Source organism: Gadus morhua, chromosome 4 (assembly GCF_902167405.1).
Source record: "Gadus morhua chromosome 4, gadMor3.0, whole genome shotgun sequence".
Taxonomy (NCBI): domain Eukaryota; kingdom Metazoa; phylum Chordata; class Actinopteri; order Gadiformes; family Gadidae; genus Gadus; species Gadus morhua.
In genome coordinates, this window is record NC_044051.1 from 9,805,344 (window position 1) to 9,825,522 (window position 20,179).

The 20,179-nt window shown below is 45.5% G+C and overlaps 2 protein-coding genes across 5 annotated transcripts in view; one reads left to right on the forward strand and one right to left on the reverse strand.

Annotated features, from left to right (window-relative positions):
* dhx29 (DEAH (Asp-Glu-Ala-His) box polypeptide 29) overlaps positions 1-2,871 on the reverse strand; it is a 19,653-nt gene extending 16,782 nt beyond the window's left edge. Inside the window, exons 1-7 of one of the 4 annotated variants that reach the window (XM_030354902.1) lie at positions 2,474-2,871; positions 1,525-1,598; positions 1,224-1,337; positions 1,007-1,136; positions 564-706; positions 309-455; positions 87-213 (exon numbers count right to left, since the gene is read on the reverse strand). In XM_030354902.1, coding sequence (XP_030210762.1) covers positions 87-213; positions 309-455; positions 564-706; positions 1,007-1,136; positions 1,224-1,337; positions 1,525-1,598; positions 2,474-2,870 — 1,132 coding nt within the window. In that variant the 5' untranslated portion in view covers position 2,871. Of the gene's footprint in view, positions 1-86; positions 214-308; positions 459-563; positions 707-1,006; positions 1,137-1,223; positions 1,338-1,524; positions 1,599-2,473 lie in introns of all 4 variants that reach the window. The other 3 variants (XM_030354901.1, XM_030354904.1, XM_030354903.1) reach the window with 3 other exon arrangements.
* mtrex (Mtr4 exosome RNA helicase) overlaps positions 2,830-20,179 on the forward strand; it is a 21,770-nt gene continuing 4,420 nt past the window's right edge. Inside the window, exons 1-21 of the mRNA XM_030354905.1 lie at positions 2,830-2,966; positions 3,420-3,536; positions 3,632-3,698; positions 3,790-3,852; positions 4,062-4,174; positions 4,704-4,878; positions 6,309-6,399; positions 6,538-6,662; positions 6,779-6,877; positions 7,166-7,286; positions 7,818-7,949; positions 10,016-10,095; positions 10,475-10,585; positions 12,730-12,831; positions 13,915-14,040; positions 14,580-14,730; positions 15,855-16,027; positions 16,170-16,238; positions 17,191-17,316; positions 18,476-18,586; positions 18,742-18,930. Of these exons, the coding sequence (XP_030210765.1) occupies positions 2,854-2,966; positions 3,420-3,536; positions 3,632-3,698; positions 3,790-3,852; positions 4,062-4,174; positions 4,704-4,878; positions 6,309-6,399; positions 6,538-6,662; positions 6,779-6,877; positions 7,166-7,286; positions 7,818-7,949; positions 10,016-10,095; positions 10,475-10,585; positions 12,730-12,831; positions 13,915-14,040; positions 14,580-14,730; positions 15,855-16,027; positions 16,170-16,238; positions 17,191-17,316; positions 18,476-18,586; positions 18,742-18,930 (2,454 nt within the window). The 5' untranslated portion in view covers positions 2,830-2,853. The remainder of the gene's footprint in view (positions 2,967-3,419; positions 3,537-3,631; positions 3,699-3,789; positions 3,853-4,061; positions 4,175-4,703; positions 4,879-6,308; positions 6,400-6,537; positions 6,663-6,778; positions 6,878-7,165; positions 7,287-7,817; positions 7,950-10,015; positions 10,096-10,474; positions 10,586-12,729; positions 12,832-13,914; positions 14,041-14,579; positions 14,731-15,854; positions 16,028-16,169; positions 16,239-17,190; positions 17,317-18,475; positions 18,587-18,741; positions 18,931-20,179) is intronic.

The window sequence follows — 20,179 nt, forward strand, 5'->3', positions numbered from 1 at the left end:
AAAAAAGATAATCGTTCTTGACTGGTCCAATCAGTCGTGGTGACCGATGTCGCTCGTCTTTCTGTGATTGGTGGAAATGCCCGGACCTTGCTGTATGATGCGTATCCTGTCCTGGGCCATCCTTTGGGATGCTTTGTCTTTTTTTAACTTGGCGGTGGCTGCCATGTCCTTGGTGTCGTACAGCTGGGCAGTTAACACCAGGTACCTGTCGTTCTGGTGGAACAGGGTCAAGCAACACAGATGTTCAAACACTAACGTGCGTCTTCGCACGTTGGGACAAAACTGAGGGTTCAACCACTTCCACTTACTGGGTCAAACTTGCCCTCCTGCTCCATGCTGCTGGCAAGATTGTTCCCTCCGCCCTTTTCTTTCTCCTCCATCTCCTCCTCCTCGCTGCTCTGCTCAGCGTATCTGAGGATCCAGTCCTTCACAGCAGCCTCGTCCTTCACCGGGGCCTTCTGAGAAGAAAACAAGCTTGTGTGAGCCTCAGCATGACGATCATGGTTGCGAATTTCTCCACTGGTCTGAGAGCACTTTGTTTGTTTGTCCACAGACACACTCACCTTAATGGCCTCCTTCGGAGAGTCATCACGGGATGCTTTGGGGCTGGGTGGGGCGGGCTTTTCATGGACTATGGGCTGGTACTTGGGCCTGCTCTTCTGATTCTCCTCCTGCATCTGCTGCCGGAAACCATCAGGAAGCTCCTCTGGTGAATGGAATAAAGCACAACTTAGCATAAGGCCCCGGTCACACACCGCACGCATTTTAACAGCTGGGCCATTATACCCTTTCGTTTTCTGAGGCTTTCAGAGAGTATTAATCCTATTCAGGGACTACATGCTGAGCATCAATGTCCGATGATAGGGTTATGGTTGATAACAATCACATTTCATTGTTTATGGGAGCAGTCTGTTCGACTGCAATACTTAATTCCCAGTTAAAAACATGCGGACGGCACAACCCCAATCAAAATATCATGCAAATAGAGAGAGATAAGTTATCTCACCATCTTTGAGATTCAGACAAAGCCAGTCGAGAGCAGAGTGGAGATCGCCACCATACAACACACTGCTTTTCATGGCCTCTTCAATGTGCTCTGTCTTGAAGTTGAACTTCTGCAGAGCGGTGTAAAGGTCCTGCGATCATAGGAAAACAAAGAAAACCCAGTTAGAACAAAAAAGAGAGACTAGTTCTATAGTCACTGAATTCGACTTTTAACGTACCAGCAATTTCTTATTGGTGAGTCTCCCGGATATTGGCCCCTTGTCTCCATTCTCCTGTCTGAAGTCATTGATCAGCTTGATGATCTTCTTCTCCAGGTCCACTTGAATGACCACCTGAAGTATGGGGAGTTTAGGTCAAATCCAATTTAACAGACTGATTGGTCTATTGGTAGAATAGAATGACTCATTTATATGACGTTGTAGACAATGTCGGTTATAAACAGGTCAAGCATTACATACATGCCTTGTGAGAGTAAAGCAATGTGACTTTAAAGACTGTGAGGTGACGTAAATACTTTACTTTGAGAATCGATTTGTCAGCGACCCCACCGGTGTCCACCTGGGCAGTGTTGGCCAGGCTGTAGGTCCTCGGAGCTAACGAGAGACCCAAGAAGAATCGTTAAAGATTATACAATACCATTTAATGGAGTAACATGTTGGCTTGACCCCTGCAAGACAACTTCAAATCCTGCAATGTCTGTTGCCTTGTTTTGAACCTTAACTACTGCATGGTGCATGGACTCAACACTGTGCTCATTTATAAATTCATCTATATATCTTACATCAATTTTTTTCCCCAACACTCACTCACGCAAGTGTCATGTATTTTGTGTGCCTACGATGCAGGAACAATCTCCCACTGTACATTAAACAGAGCCACAGCAGGGGGGTGTACCAGAGCTGGTGAGAGGGAAGAAAAGCTACCAGAGTTACCAGAGCAAAATGTGAGAGAAACAGAGCCCCAGCAGAGAGGAAACCGAGCCTCGGCAGAGTCACCACATCAGGGTGAGAAACAGAGACCCAGCAGATTCACCACAGCAAGGTGACAGGGCCTCCAGACAGGGACATCTGGAGCTCGGTTCCGGTTTTAAAGTTGTAGTTAACACTGGTGTTTAACTTGTATCATGTCATTTGTATCTGAAATAGGGTCTCTGAAGATTTGGTTTGTATGTCTTTGAATATTGTCGTTTTAACACAGAGTGTTCAACACTTGCAAGTGCTAACCCCCTGGATGTTGTATGCGTTGTAACCTGCAATAAAATACTATAGTATCCGATAGGTATTCTGAAAACAAGAATAACATTCAAACGACATTAGAACCAACACCAATCAGGACCAATCCGTTTAACGTTACCAACTCAAGGCTGTCAGTTCTGGCGTAGCAACATGAGATAACAACAAGGATCCCTCATGCTACTTTTACATGACGAGTTTGTCAAAAAAGGGAAGAGATGTTCGTCAACAGTCACCTTTGGGTTTGTTGTCCTTTACTGGTTTCACTGGCTTGATCGGCGGAGGTTTCTTGCCAACAGAGGGGTCTTCTGCCACGATGTTGGCCGCTGCAGGAGCCCCTCTAGCCGCGGCTACAGGCGCCGCTGCCGCACACGCTTTCTTCTTCTTTCCACCCATTAGGTCGTATACTGTCTGCTGATGGTCAACCCGAAAACTATCTATGTGCTGCCATTCAGGTGTTGAGTCATTAAAACGTGACAATCTTTCATCTGTCCATCCCAAGAATCCAGTTGTGTTAGATATTCGTGAGAGGAACACTATTTGGACGCACACGGCTCGGGGCTTCCGTAGCGGAAGTGTTACCGTAGACTCGCGTTGCATTGTGGGAATCGTGTCAATGCCGCTTGGAAACATGGCGGACGCTTTTGGAGACGCGCTGTTCAGCGTGTTTGATGATGATACCGCTGCGTCTAGCAAAACGACACCCACTGCCCCCACAACAAATGCTGGGTAAACATTCGTTTCTTTGAATTGAATTATGTTTATTTGTATTAAGTTGAACTGGTTGTATTATTTCTAGTTAAACGGGGCTTATTATTGCACGTCGAACCAGACTCCCAGAACCCTAACCGGGGCATCATGCTTTGTAAAACTTGACCAATTAACCACCGCTAGTTATTGAGACAGAAGACGGCCTGGTGGTTAACAGGCTGATTTCCAACAACATTGATAGCGTTAGTGCTTTTTACGAAAAACATTATCTTTTACAACCACTTGGATGAGTGAATGAACCACGTTGTGTCTCCAAATGCAACCAGTCCCACATGGTTCATTCAGTCCCACTGTTTGGAGCAACGTAATTAACATGTTGGTTACCAAGTTGTAATCGTGCTGCCCTTCCATATCCACTACTAGGCTAACATTTATGTTGTGTTGCTTCATATTTGTTTTATCATCCTACAGTTCACATGTAGATGGGGAGGATGCCTTTCACGGACGGGGCAAGAGGGAGGCGGACCAAGACGTCACGGAGGAGATGGTCTACAGTAAAAAGTCTAAACATGATACTGCCGACGACAAGTGAGTTACATTTTGTGGAAAATCTCCTATTTGGTGTATGCATTTTTTTGATAAAAATGGATGTACTGATAACGTTTGTTTTTTGTTTACCTCAGTATGGCAGACTTTATGCCCCAGGTGAAGGTGGAGCAAGTTGATACTGTTGAAGGATGCAACCATGAGGTACAGAACCGTAAATAAATGGATATACCTTTTTATAACGAAAAATAGATTTCATAATTCATACTCCATTCAATAAATGTTTTGCTTACAGGTGGCACTCCAGGCCAGTGAAGACTATGCACCCCTCAAACCTCGAGTTGGAAAAGCAGCAAAGGTATGCTATCCTGAATCGAGTTGTCCTACTTGATGACAGGCACTCTCCCGAATGCTGTCATCTGATTGGATGACGGACACACTCCCGAATTCTATCATATGATTGGATGACAGACACCAACCTGAACGTGGTCATCTGATTGGATAAGACTATGTGAAAATATCAGGAGACTTCCGCATTGTTGTGATCTTTTATTCTATCTCTTGCAGGAATACCCTTTTATTTTGGATCCATTCCAGCGCGAGGCCATCTTGTGTATTGACAACAATCAGTCTGTACTGGTTTCTGCTCACACCTCTGCTGGCAAGACTGTCTGTGCCGAGTGAGTGTTTCCTTTTTAATTTATACTCAATCAAAGCAATTATAGTCAAATATTATCGTTGAGCTGAGGCGAGCCTTTAAACTGATCACCTGTTTGTATCGCTGATGTTACTCTTTTTTTTGGCTTGGATGGAACTCTGCACATATCTTCGGGTTAATTGTCAGAACTGTGTAGGAAAAACCCATGGGACGAAAAACCTTAATTTTTAATTAGAGTTAAAATTCAACTCGTTCAAGCTCTTGACAAATATTGACAAACTTATCTGCCAAAAAAAAGAAAATACATTGGCTCAATGCGGTTTATGAGAGAGACAGAATAGCGAATGCCTTATCAGGTGGCGCAAAGAAACAAACCTGAAACCTGCCTTCTCTAAACATGAAACCTGCTGTCTCTAAGCATGAAATCTGCTGTCTCTAAGCATGAAACCTGCTGTCTCTAAGCATGAAACCTGCTATCTCTAAACATGAAGCCTGCTGTCCCCAAACCTGTTGTCTCCAAACATGTAACCTCCTGTGTCCCCGTCCTGCAGGTATGCAATAGCGTTGGCATTGAGAGAGAAGCAGAGGGTGATCTTCACCAGCCCAATCAAGGCCCTTTCCAACCAGAAGTACAGAGAGATGTATGAAGAGTTCCAGGATGTCGGCCTGATGACTGGCGATGTCACCATCAATCCTACCGCATCTTGCCTCGTCATGACGACAGAGGTAGGACCCGAGTTCCCACAACAGGAGTAAAGCTTAAATTATACGGCTTCAAATTGCCGAGATGGTGCCCTATCGCTTGTTCCCGCCAACGTTTTAATTTCCGGATGGGGCTATATTGCCTTTCAGGCTTTCATTGCTCTAATGGTCCATCAGATTTGGGGGTGTAGCCAGACTGTTTCATTCAAAACGGCCAATAACTGGTAACTCTTGCAATGGCATGTATGTACCTATAGAGGTTAATATGAGTCCATATTGAATATTATCCTATCGTTTTAAAACTTTGCTTTTAAGGTGCTGTGGTTTTTGTTGTGAAAAGAGAAACCACAAACAAAAATTCCGACAACAATCATGGACGTACGGAACCGGTAAACGGACGTAGGCAAAAAACAAACAAAGATTAACGTTTTTCGTGAGCACGAGAAAGTCAAAGTCAAAGTGTGTTTATTGTTGCATGTACCAAATTGCTTCAGCACAGCAAAATTCTTACGACTTGGCAAGCATCATTCATCTACGCAGTAGACGTCATACATATAACAAAAAATAACATAAAACTCTATAACACTATGACAATAAACCATATCAAATGTAACATTAACATACAACAATTTAAAAAACAACATATATCTCTGTAGCGTAAAAAGTATCTGGTGCTCGCGGAAAAATATCTCGTGAGCACCAGATACTTTATCGTGAGCACCAGGTACTTTATCGTGCGCACAAGATAAAATATCCCGTGCGCACTAGAAAGTATCTCTCAAGGAATTGTAGCCCAAATATTCGTATGGTAGATCTATAGATCTGGTAGGTCAGATGGTTTAAAGCTGAGCTACGAAGCTGTCCATCAGGTGCTGACACGAAACTCGTCAACTCACTCGCTGACTTCACACAAACACACACACTGCCATTGATATGTGGACGAGATACATTCCCTTGCTAAAAAGATACTTTCTCGTGCTCACAAAATACAATCTTTTGGAGCACGGCAGATACTTTCTCGTACTCGCGAGAAATGTTTACGTTAATTTTTTACTTTTTCCTTTACGGGTTCCGTATGGACAAGATGCTGTGTTTGGTCATAAATAAGCTTGTAGCGGTCTGAAATCAAAAGGGTTTCATACAGAGGCAGGCACAGTCAAATATAATCTGAAATTCTAACTGAGCATGCACTCACTATTAACTGATGGTAGACTAGGTCATTCTTACCAAGCACAATCAAATCCACTCAAAAATGGGTCTTAAATCTCACCTATAGCACATTTTAACTCAAGATTTGGACCAGGTTCAATCCATATCACTAATATGTAAGCCACTACTATCCCTTTAAATCTGAACTTAATTGTTTTAGGGTTAGGGGTTTCCTTTAAGGGATCGATTTTAATGTGTGCTTGGTGTTGTATAACCCCAGTGGTGACATGGTCTCTTCTCCACAGATCTTGAGGAGCATGCTGTACAGAGGCTCTGAGATCATGAGGGAGGTGGCCTGGGTGGTCTTTGATGAGATCCATTACATGAGAGACGCAGGTATGTCAACTACAACAAAATTGAGTCGGCTAGCAGTTGAGTGTAAACTGCGGCAAAGAAAACGAGATGCATTTTTTTTGTGTTACCTATGTAACCATCATGACTTTTTTGATGACCTTCCCTTTTCCATGTTCTCAGAGCGTGGCGTGGTTTGGGAGGAGACCATCATCCTACTTCCCGACAATGTACATTACGTCTTCCTGTCTGCCACCATCCCCAACGCCAAGCAGTTTGCAGAGTGGATCTGCCACCTGCACAAACAGGTCAGCTGGAAGGAGCCTCTCAAAGGAGACTTTCTGTCTGCTGAAAATTGCACATTCACCAATCAATAAGTTACGTCATTCATTGAATTGTTGCTGTCCCATATCTTGTTTCGTAGCCCTGCCATGTGGTGTACACAGACTACCGTCCCACTCCCCTGCAGCACTACCTATTCCCAGCAGGGGGCGACGGACTCCATCTGGTGGTCGACGAGAACGTAAGCTCCCTTTGAAACCTGGGTTGCCTTTTAAGCTGGGCGAAGCAAATATTTGTAATCAGGGGAAAAACCCATTGAAACCAAGTGTTTAACTACAGTCATTCGGTTCCAATCATATCGATTCACATTTAGTAGTCACCTTTTTATCCAAGTAGACTGCCTACGTTTGTCCAGCCACTATACTAGTGTGGAAAGGGGCTTATTGTGGTCAATATTTAAAAATATATATTTGTTGATGAAATTATTGCGCGAATCTAAGTGGGGTGCGTTTCATGTGGTGTCCTCCAGGGCGACTTCAGAGAGGAGAACTTCAACACGGCCATGCAGGTACTGAGGGACGCCGGCGACGCGGGCGGAGGCTCCGGAGGGGCCAAGTGGGACCCCAAGGGACGCAAAGGCGGAACCAAAGGTGGGTTTGGCTAACCTCGCACCTTTTGGTTCGTTGTTCCTCACATATATCCTGCTTTCGAATGATAACGTCTAACCCTGTACGGCTGGCAACTGGAAGTGGATCGCTGACTGGTAATGGACACCATTAGTCACTGATCCGATTGCCTGGCATGGGAACATTTAATCGAGGATGCATGTTTTATGAGCAGGGGGGGAAAGTTTAGGGTTCTCAGCGTGATGACTGAAGTGTTACCTTTACAATGGGATGCATCTTTCACGAGATCAGTGTGTTCAAATGTTTACCGAAATGCCAAAGGAATTTTGACACTTTTCTTCTTCTATTATCCTGATAAAGTCGCCAGTTGAACTACCCTAAATTGTTAATATTACTTATTTTATTTTACCTAATTAGATCCTTTTCTGAACCCTGGGTCAGAGAACCACGCAATTTCTATTCCTCTAGTGGTCTGGCACATATTTTGGAATTGACACTAAAGCCGTCTCTGACTTGGACTGAGAAAATGTGTGCGTGTTTTCTCTCGTTCACCAGGTGCCTCCAACGTATTCAAAATAGTGAAGATGATCATGGAGAGGAACTTCCAGCCCGTCATCATCTTCAGCTTCAGCAAGAAGGAGTGTGAGGCCTACGCTCTGCAGGTGTCCAAGCTGGACTTCAACGGCGGTGAGAGCACCTTCACTAGTAACCATACCACACTGAGGAGCGTCTTCAGTGTGCTTTTAGACCCGCCGGGTTCCCAAACCATTGTCATGCTTTTGACAAGGCACCACACACCCCATCCTTTGGGCAGTAAAATAAGGAATCGTTCTCTTTGCAGATTGGTCATCAATATCGTATCCTCTTTGTCTTCAGATAGAGATAACAATTCACCAATCCACAAAGGGAATGCGGCTGTTACAGCAGCCATAATGTGCGGACATTGCAGATACGCTAAAATGTTTATCATAAAATCAATGATCAAATGAACCGGAAAAGGCCAGCCACTCAGGAAGGGAAATTTCTGTCGACAACAGTAATTGGCCAAGTGTGATGTCTTGGCTGAAGAGTATGAGCAGGATGTTTTCTGAAAGGTTAACACTTTTAGTAATAAGCGAGACGGAAATAAGATTTTCTGGACATGGGTGTTATTAAGGACTTCATTTCTTTCCATTTTTCTCTCTCGGACGCACACCCAGAAATCAATCACAGCAGTGCTCTACTAGTATTATACCAAGTTAAACCAACCCACTGGAGAGCTGATCCTTCACTTCACTGCTGTGTACAGAGTTTGTCAGTATTCATATTATTGTGTCGCTATATTTGCAAATAAACAGCTGGGTGGACATCACGACCGCTTGAAAGCAGATTAACTTCCGCACGACTAACCATCGTAGTGTTGTACGGTGTCTAACCTTTTAATGCCGTATGTTTATACCAAGGCCCGGTTCCATGTGAGTTTCAAGTGCAGGGTGCTCTTGAGTTTACAGACTCTCCTGTAATTTAGCCCCACTTACCCCCACTTACCTCCTTCTGTTTCCTCCCCTCGTCTCTTCCTCTTTTATCTACGACTTTAACTGGACGACACACACAAACCCCCCCCCCCCTGTCCCCTCACTTCCCCTGCCTCCCAAGCCCTCTGTAACACATCAATTCTGGGCAGTGTCTGCAGGCCTGCTTTGCTTTGCTTGGATTCAAGGGAGTGCCTGGTGTCAGGACACAGACCCTGAGCGTCTGACACACTGGCAGACAGACACGTCCATGATGCATCACTGGGACTTACTGGGCCACATTTACCCTTCGGTTTTTATTTTCGACTTGTGGTAGTTTGACGGCAATCAATGAAAATAATCTCATGAAATCTTTCTGATGTGTATTCTGAACTGAATATGAAGCATTTTCTTATCTGCGTTGGGGGAACATCACGTTTATCACTGGATCGGTACTATAAAAGGCTTTTCTATTTAGTATTTTTGTGTTTGAAATGCTTTTTTCGCAGCCAATTATGAGGTTTCCATTTCTGGGCTGCTTCTATTGTATCTGTTAGGAAAGACCTTTGTTTTAGGCCTCATCCCATACAGTTAATAGGCTGAATGCAGCCATTAAGGATATGCAGTCAGGTTGCTGGGACTTAACCCCAGTACACATCCTACAATGTACACTAACCTGGCCACTGTGTAATGCCGCTTTTCCACCGCACATGTAGCTCGACTCGACACGACACGACTCGACATGACTCGACTCGACACGGTAGCAGCACGGGTCCTTTTCCACCGCAAATAGTACCTCCTGGACGTGGGCGGGGTCGGCTGCGCGAAAGGGCCGTGACGTATTTTTGTACGCGACGCAAACAACACCTACGTAACCCACACATGGACAGAACCCACATAACAACAAATGAGGACATCGATGCGATGGTTTTCGTGTTCGTATTATTAGCTGGCATGTTGAAGAAGTGGAATATGTTGGCTGCGGCGCTGCTATGGCTGTTACCAGCATGGTTGCCATGTCGCTCTCGTGACTTCGTCACACTCTCTGGCCAATCAGTGGCCGGCCGTCTGCCGACGTCACCTTTTAGCATCGGCTCAGCCGCTTGGAACCTAGAGCGAGGCGGTACTAGAAAAAGCAGCCACTTCAGGTACCAGATACCATGTTTTTGCGGTGGAAACGCAAAAAATGCGAGCTGAGTCGAGTCGTGTCGAGCTGGTACCATGCAGTGGAAAAGCGGCATAACGCTACGTTCTGTGTTTCAGAGGAGGAGAAAAAGCTGGTGGAGGAAGTGTTCAACAACGCCATTGACTGTCTGTCAGACGAGGACAAGAAACTACCGCAGGTCAGACCCCAGACGCATGTCTCTGGTGTTACATTCTCCTTATTTAAGCTGAGTCCACCTCACCACACTGTTTAGCTTAAGCCCCCTGTGGCACTTCAGTGAGACCCCAGATTCAATCATTTTGTCTTTTACTGACCAAGAGAAACACGTAATGGAAGTCAGAGTATAGAGGTTCACCATTGAACTATATATACACTTGAAAGATTAAATTCAAGGCGTGGTTCCAGACACTGTTTAGGCTACCAAGTCACGCTCCTTTGGTTTTCACGTACACTATATTGAAACGGTGGCGGCCTCCCGTCAGACCACACCCTAAACGGACCCCCCCTTTTGACGGTTAAACCAGACATCTTTGTTGCATTGTGTCTGCATTGTCCAGGTGGAACACGTGCTGCCTCTGCTGAAGCGAGGCATTGGCATTCACCACGGCGGCCTGCTGCCCATCCTGAAGGAGACCATCGAGATCCTGTTTGGGGAAGGCCTGCTTAAGGTGAGCATGAAAGCCCTGATGAGGATGGGATTGGGTCTAAAACAATCGGCACTACTTTGGCCTTCCGGGGCAGGATACCTATGACTTGGGGTGTTCTAGGTTTGAACCACAATGTCCAGTCGGTTTCTGTTGTTGTTTTTGGTACATCAAGTTACAGATTCCTTTTTTCATCCTTAAGCAAGAGGTCCGCTCCCCTAGCTGCTGATTCATGACATGTGTCTGCATTCCAACTCCCTTCCTTTGTGTATCAAAGCATCCCGATGAAGCTATTAATAGGAGTCACTCCCATGATGCAGCTGCTGGTTGTTATATTGTGTGAAGAAACATGTTTGATTTCTATTCTGCTTTCGGGTTTTGATTCAAAGTAATGCAGTAGTAAGTTAGAAAAACTTTGAAAAAGGGTGCATTCATCATTTACCACCCATTAACATTGGTTAATGCAGTAAAAACCATTGACGAACATTAAGCTTGTGTTCTAGGACAATTTGCTAATGGTATTTATGTTAACAAAGACTGATCATGTTAACTAAAGTAATGTTGGTCATGTTAACTAAGGTAATGGTGTTTATGTGTACCCAAGTATTAATGCATGATATGATTAACATGATTGATTAGGGATAGGGTTAATCCCAAGTCTAACCCCAACCCCAATGCTAACCCTTACTCCTAACCTTATTAGGGTTGGGTATCGTTTGGGTTTTATCCGATACCGGTGCCTACTCAGTACTTTTCAAACGGTTCCGGTGCTAAAACGGTTCTCAAACCGGTACTTAAAAAAACGAAACGGCACACACTTGCATTAAGCAGAAAGTCAGTGGACACTGAGTTGAATGGCAACGGTGTTTGCTAGCCTACTTGATATGCAAGATTTACGGTTGGCATTCAATTACTCGACTTACCCGAAGAGGCTGCTGTGAGTGCTGTGACTGATGCATATCTTTTTATAATTACAAATAATTGTAATTACTCACTGAAAGCAGGCAGGCACGCATCATGGCGCAACATTACTGCCAAAGTCATATTAAGTAATATAACTCATGTGCGCAAGGCAGCCACAGACAGGAGACGCCAACATTGTTTTCAACTGCTCGGTACCGCGCTGTATTAATTCCCAAGTTTTGAAAAGAAAAAGTATTTGATGCGAATAACGACTCTGTTTTTGATTTGTTTATTTGGTTTTTTGAACAGCAAGTTTTGGATGAATGCATCGGCTTTGAGTTTGTTTGTTTGTTTGTTTGTTAGGTCTACTTTAAAATTACATTCGCTCGCAACACACGCACACGCGCACACGCACACACACGCACACGTTCATTCACGTTCACCCACTACAACCTGCCGATCTTCAATCAAAACAACATCAAGTAAGCATGCCACAGCGCGTTGACAAGTCCGTCTCGAGTCTCGAGGCGCCCATAGGCGGTTTATATGTTTGAAAGCCGTGACACACTCTTTTACCAGTTGGCCTGAAATACCACGCCTTGCAGTCATGGACCTATAAAGAAAGTCGTAGTCGTACCATGCTTGTTTACCGCAACATTGAGAAGGGTCCCGTCTGAAACAGAGTCGCGCAGCGCTGCGTTCCGAACGTTGTGTAATCAAATACACCGGTATGGAGGTAGGCTATATTAAAAAATCATATCCTAACGAAAATACACACCGGTTTTATTTTATACCGGTTCTATTCAGTGAGAACCGGTATAGCGCCCAGCACTAACGCAAGTTGACGCCGCAACACCATGGGGGCGGGGCAGGGGGCGTTAGAAAACGTCAGGCACCGTTATGAGGAACGGAAATGTGCGTTGTTATTCGATCTCGTTACAACCATTTACGTCGGAACCGGTTCCCTACTGGAACCGAGTTTCGGTGCTCAACCCTCATCCTAATTCAATATTATAATGTTTATACAGCATTAACTATTGTTCCTTAATGGTTAATAAATGTACCATAATTGTAAAGCGTTCAGCTTAATGTAAATCTTTTATCATTTGGGAGTACTTTATGTGGTAAGGAATGCAGTACATTGTTCAGTGGCAGTTTATGTTGCTGTGTGCTTCAGATTCAGGCCGCCACCAGAGTACACATGCATAGTAAGGATGGGATGGGCCGTGTCTAAATCCTGGTGTGTTCTTCTAATGTATCCCCAGGCCCTGTTCGCAACAGAAACCTTTGCAATGGGGATCAACATGCCGGCTCGCACTGTGCTTTTCACCAGCGCACGCAAGTTCGACGGAAAGAATCATCGCTTTGTACGTACGCACCTAAACACACACACACACACACACACACACACACACACACACACACACACACACACACACACACACACACACACACACACACACACACACACACACACACACACACACACACACAGTAATTTCCTTTTAGCAATTTATCTCCTATTATTCTTCACACATTGTTTATAAAAGCGCCTCTGAACAGAACTCTGAAAGGAAGTCCACAGCCTGCCACTGTCATGGCTTTATATGACTGCAGAGCCGGTGAGCTTACACAGCCACATAAACTGTAAACATAAACGGCCACGTAGTGTTGATGAGGGCCAGGAGCGGAGTGCAAGCTGCCATTGCTTAAAGACACCCTTCATCTTTTTACGCATGCAACTTGTAGCAGCTTTTGCGCACGCACACCGTTGGCCATAAAAGATGAAGGCGCAACAGCTTACGTGTCACCCTGTGGGGAGAGAATGGAAGAGAGGAGAATCGAGAGGTTCATCAGGAACATCTGTTGCCCTTCACAGTGCCAAGCTCCGCGCAGGCATTCCTCTCACACACGCACGCTCTCGCTCTCACTCTCTTCTCTAGCTTCAATCACTCACGCGCTCTCTCCTGTTCCCACACACACACTTGCTCTCTCTCTCTCCTGCTTCCCACACACACACTCTCTCAGGCTCGTTCGCTTCCAACATTCAACTCCTTATTCCAAAACATCTGACTTCAGTCAGTATTCAACTTTTAATTAATGGTTGGATGATTTCAACACTGACACAATGACATCATCAGTACTGCATTTACTGGTTAAAGATGTGGAGTTTATCAAACCAGTGACTCTACAGAGAATACTGTCAGAACATTACATATATTTTCTAATGTAAGCAACATATTTTGAGAGTGTATGTCACAAGCCTGTTCATGGAAAGTTATTTTATTATTCTTAATCTATAATTCAATTTTTTATTAACGTTTGTTCCCTTTCTAAACACTTTGGAAAAAACTTGTTTATCTATAAGGTCAAGTTGAATGACAATTTTAAAAAGCAAAGAGTTGACGTTAAAAACGACAATCGTTAACTCTCCATCCTGAACCGTCCAGATCACGTCTGGGGAGTACATCCAGATGTCCGGGAGGGCCGGCAGGAGAGGGATGGACGAGAGGGGGATCGTGATATTCATGGTGGACGAGAAGATGAGCCCCGCCATTGGCAAACAGTTGCTTAAGGTACAGCGTTCACCCCCCAACCCCCCCCCCGCGCTACAATGTCACGATGCTGTCACTGACTGCATGTGTCAGGATGTGGTTCGTTGATGACAATGTTGTGGCAACGTCCCCACCCGTGTGCCTACTTTCAGGCTTCTACCATGCTTGTATTTCGTACTTGTCTGACTGTTTCCTTTTTATCAAGACTTGGCCTATATCTTTAAGGTGCATCATAATGTAACTTCAATAATTATCCATTGTCCATGTGTCCTTCAGGGCTTATTCACTGCATCTTGGTTATTTTTTTCCCACCAACAACCTGTTGTTGTTTTTGTTGTATATATTGCAGGCCATTCAATTATATCTAAATATTAATTTACATTACATTCAGTCATTTACAGGACACAGCGCCTGTAAATAGTCCTAACATACATTTAGTATACTTTCACTCTAAAGTGAGCGCTACAAAATGCATCCACTGCTTTGGATCTCTCATCAACACGATCAGGTAGATTGCGTGCCCCCGTTGCTCATGTCCCTGGTGTTCCCCTGGGCCACAGGGCTCGGCGGACCCCCTGAACAGCGCCTTCCACCTCACCTACAACATGGTGCTGAACCTGCTGCGCGTGGAGGAGATCAACCCGGAGTACATGCTGGAGAAGTCCTTCTACCAGTTCCAGCACTACCGGGCCCTGCCCGGCGTCTTGGAGAGTGAGTCCCTCCTCGCCCACTAACTGCTGGTCCGCAGACGGCCCTGCAGGCCACCCAGTAGGGACCTCTCCAACCCTGTGTTTTCAAACCTGGGGAGTTTAAAGTCGCAAAATGTGTGACACTTCGACCGGCTCGTGGCTGAAAATAACCCGGACGATGCAGACGTCAATGCTCAAAGGGAGGTGTCATTACGTTCCCTGCACATACAAACAGAAACTAGCCATGAGCAAGCTACTTCTTATCATCTAGTGCGGTGCAAAACGTGGACAGGGTCTTGGATTTTCCGGACCGTTGATTGAGTTAAATTAGGTATGTGGAAACGGATGTGATTAACAAAAGGGGGAGGTTGCAAAAAAGTTCAGGAACTATAAATGAGGTCACAGGTCATCAAGAGGTTTGGCAACCTTGCTCCTACCCCTACCAGCTCCTACCCCTACCAGCTCCTACCCCTACCAGCTCTTACCCCTACCTGCTCCTACCCCTACCAGCTCCTACCCCTACCAGCTCCTACCCCTACCAGCGCCTACCCCTACCAGCGCTTACCCCTACCTGATCTTTTAATGACGTGTATTATTATTCACTGCCGGTCAAAAATAGGTCTGAATTTCTGTGCTCAATCGTTAAGGGTTTGTCCCTGGCACAAGACTATTGATGAGCTCGAAGCACTAGGTCACTGCATTGGTTGCATTTGGTGGATCAGTAGGTTGTCATTTGATCCAATACATCTAAATAATTCAGTTGGGCAGTGAAACTCTGTTCTCTTACCCTCTGTTTGAGTTCATCCAGCTTTACTCTGCCATGAGGGGTTGAGTAAAGGCCACATTTGTTTGACAGTAGAGAGATTTAGAGAAATTCTAAATATCCATCAAATAATCAATTCATTTAATAAATGAATAATAATAATAAAACTCAAATTATTTATTTGACCAACCAACCCCTTTGAGAAGTCAAGAACTTTTTTGAGGACTTGACAAATCTTCCACTAAGACCAAACATTGTGAACCACGTCGCAACAAATTCCACCGCCTACTGTAACTCCGGACAGGCGGCCTCTTGAACCCCCTTTTTGAAGGAAGTGTGGGCCTGCAGAATGACCTCTCTCCCCCCCCCCCCCCCCAATGCAGAGGTGAAGATGCTGGAGGCGCAGTACCACGCCATCGACATCCCCAACGAGGAGAGCGTGGTCACCTACTTCAAGATCAGGCAACAGCTGGCCAAGCTGGCCAAGGAGATCCAGGAGTTCGTCCACAAGCCCAAATACTGCCTGCCCTTCCTGCAGCCGGGCCGCCTCGTCAAGGTAGGCCTGACCGGCTGTTCACCGCCCCCCCACACACCGAGGTGTGCGGGTCGTTTGAAGAAGTGTCTGCGCGTTGAATGAGGTTGGGTTTGGAAAATGTCTGGGTTTTTATATTGAATGGTTCCACTTTGTCGTTGATCAGGTGAAAAGCACCACGGCGGACTTTGGTTGGGGCGTGGTGGTGAACTTCAACAAGAAGACGAACGTCAAGGTGAGCTGGTTTCTCTTGAGTGCTCCTGTATGGGAACCGCTTGTTTGGCTTGGGCATTGTTGGGAAAGTTCACTTTCTACGTGAACTAGTTCACAGTTCAGTTCACAAATTTTAAAATGAACTAGTTCAGTTAAACGTTCATAATTCAAAATTTGTAACTAATTTCACAGTTCTAAAAAATGAACTAGTTCATAGTTCTTTTTCCAATATGTTGCTGTGAGCTATTTTTTTTTTACGGTATTTTGAACATTGAGCCCCCTTCGTGGTTTGTCTCGGATGAAATAGAGTGGTTGAATCAAGCATCGTAGCGAAATACAGTTTCTATTGTGTTTTATTGCAAATTGACATTCACATTTGGTTGTAGTCTTTTCGCTCGGTTCTAGCCCTACTGTTGAGTCGGAGAACCGAGTGAAAAGACTACAACCAAACGAAAACAGCCCCCCTTTCCGTTTCCGGCCAACAGACAATGATTCTAGAAGGTATTCTAGTACGCTGAGCTATGAGCCAGAGAGCTAACGTTATGGATTGTACATATTGATCATTTTTAATTCGTCCAAGCCTTTACACCACAGACACTATAGGGTCTATAGCATATAACCGCATTTTCTGATTACATTTTAATGTAACAGTAAGCTGACAACACCGTGTTGCAGGGTTTATTCTCCAACGAATTTGTAACAATTTGCTTGTTGGTATTTAAGATTTAAACCGTGTTAAACCGAGTGGTCGAGTTCATGAACTATCGTTCAATGAACGCGTTCAGGCACAACACTGGGCTTGGGGCTCTTGCATTGGAAAAAGGAAGCGAACTCAACCATGGGGAAATGAACTAATACAGTCTGATGTGAGCTACTATAGTCAACCGCGTAGCACGGGATGCTTTTGGGTCCGGTCCCACGGTAGCGTCGTTGTTCTGTTCCGTGACGCTGACGTTGTCCTTCTCTCCATGCAGTCGGTGGCGGACGCCGACCCCCTGATCGTGGTGGAGGTCCTGCTCCACTGCAGTAAGGACAGCGTGAAGGACGCCGCCACGGAGGCTGCCACGCCCGCCGGCCCAGGGGAGACCGGGGAGATGCAGGTGGGCTCCCCTTGGAACACGCAGGCCACATGATGGACGAGACTGTATCGGGACTGTCATGGAGAGTCCATGGGCATACAGCCAGCAGGTTCTGGGTTCAAAACCATACAGTCGATGGACATACAGCCGGCAGGTTCTGGGTTCAAACCCTTGCATTCAATGGATATACAGACAGAAGGTCCTGGATTCAAACCAGTACAGTGAATAGATAAACATACGAGGATGGTTCTGGGTTCAAACCCTTAGAGTGAATGGATATACAGCCAGAAGGTTCTGGGTTCAAACCCCAACAGTCCATCCGTGGTGTTCTTTAGCAAGACGCCCCCCGACCCTTCGTGCTATGTTCCCAACCGCCCTTTCGTATCGATGTCAGCAAATCCCTTCTATGGCTATGTCCCTCCCTACCCCCCCTCTATACCTACACCACCACCTCTCTATCTACGTCACCACCTCTCTATCTACGTCACCACCGTCCCCGCCCTTCACAGCACTGGAACTAGATCCATCATCAAAAGCTGAGCTCCACCAGCTGCCCTCGTCTATTGTCAACAATGTTTTCCCACTGATCAACGCCTACTAAACCACTCCACTTTAGTGTTGGAGCCCGACACAGTATTTACAAAGCTCAAGTGCTGATGGTCAAGTACCATTGATACAGGTCAAGCTATCCTCTGGCTGGAGTTTGCAGGTCTCTCTCTTCGCCTCCTGCTTGACCACTCAGTGGGAGACTGAGACCTGAACAGGTTTATATTACACCCCACAGATGAGCTTGTGTTATGCTGGTCAGCCATCATGCCACAAAAGCCCCCCCCCCCCGCCCTGATTTGAGGTGTTACCCAAAGCGCCGTTATGGATCCTCTATTATTCACTGTTTACATGCTCAGATTGGATTGTAGTCACAAGCGTCTGCTGTTACACCGCCAACATTTAATATGAATGCGCTTTCCAAGCCCACCACCTGTCTGGGCTTGCTGCCCTGTCTCCTAAGGTCAAACCTGTTCCTCATTTCCCTCCTGGAATCAATCCCCACCATTCCTCAGCCTTACATTTTTAAGCATCCTTGTGCACGAGTCCTGATCCCTTCTTTCCTCTTGACCGAGCTGTAGTCCCTTTCAGCTAAAAGCTAAAAACTGCCGTGTTTTTAATGTGATTGTTCCAGGTGGTGCCAGTGATGCTGCATCTCCTTACCTCCATCAGCTCAGTGCGTCTCTACATCCCCAAAGACCTGAGGCCCTATGACAACCGACAGCTCATGCTCAAGTCCATACAGGTACCAGCAGAGAAGCCTTTACCGCACAAGACGGTTATAAAGAAAAAAAAGGGTGTATGGGCTTGGCTGATCTCTAAAGTGCTGTATCGATTTAGTAATTATTTTGATTGTTGTCTTTTGTGTCTTCCCCCTCCCTCCCCTTTCTCGCCGCTCAGGAAGTGAAGAAGCGTTTCCCGGATGGCGTTCCCGTGCTGGACCCCGTGGACGACATGGGCATCAAAGACCCGGGTCTGAAGAAGGTCATCCAGAAGGTGGAGGCCTTCGAGCACCGCATGTACTCCCACCCGCTGCACAGCGACCCCAACCTGGAGTCGGCCTACTCGCTGTGTGAGAGAAAAGCCTTGGTGAGCCACCCGTCCTATGATAATAATATTAATAATAATTACACTTAATTTGAAGGTGCCCCAAGAACTACATCATTAAAACAGATCAATGAGATGTCGAAAAAAATAATAACAATAGTAAGAGACATAGCAATATGCATCAGATGAAATAGGCAGTTTTAAACAGATGTGTTTTGAGTTGTGATTTGAAATGGCGGAATGAATCGATGTTTCTGAGTTTAGGCGATCAGGAACTCTAGAGAAGGGGAGCAGAGCGGCTGAATGCTCTGTGTCCCGTGGTGGTGAGACGGGCGGAGGAGACAGACGGGTGTACGGAGGAAGAGGTTCTACGGGAGCGGGAGGGAGTGGGAACATGGAGGAGGTCGGACAGATGGGGGGGGGGGGCGAGGGTGTGTTGCAGGTCTATGTCTATGTTGCAGGTCACCGATCTAGCGGTGTACGTAGTAGGCCCCTCGGACACCTTGGTCGGCGTTATCATTTACTGCGGTTCACGCGGGTGTTTTCATGGCAATGTGTTGGCCCCGCACTTGCAGGTAGAGGGTGCTGTGTCCAGGTGCGCCATGTGGAAAGAATAAACGTGGCAGGTGGACTTCAGCAACTCCATATCGGAGGTCACAGATATGAACAATTATAAAGGGGAACCTTTTAACCTAAGTGTGAATATAAAGATCATAATCTCAAACTATTGTCAACACAGTTATCTCCAACGGCTAACTGTAGCTGTATAACTTATTAACTAAATGTTCCATCATATATCTTGTATATAGAATTGGATATTAGCAAGGACAACTGAGTGCTGTAGTGATTAGAGGTGAAGGTTTGAACAGATAATGGGCTTAGTGCGGGTCCGATCGGTGTTTGCTTGTTTTGACTAAAGGCAGTTGAAGGATCAGGGCAGTGACCTAGATGGGAATGATCTATTCAAGAGGGCTTTGTTGGTGTGGACGAAAAACCATTGCCAAAGCAAGTGAAGGGAACAGTTAATCGATTTATTGTAAATCCATTAAATCCATAATCCTTCAATTGGATCATGCCTTGTAAGAAAAAGGTAATCCTCTTTTATACAGCCTAAAGTTTTGCCATTTATTTTAGAAAAATGTCTTTGGCATTTTGTTAACTCTTTCACATCCCAACGGCAATCAACAAATCAAATGTTCTGAAATATAGAAGAGCGGGTGTCTGTGGCTGTCCCAGGCCTGTAATAAGCCCCTTGCCAGTCACATGTTTCGGGGTCAGGGCTTAGGAACGA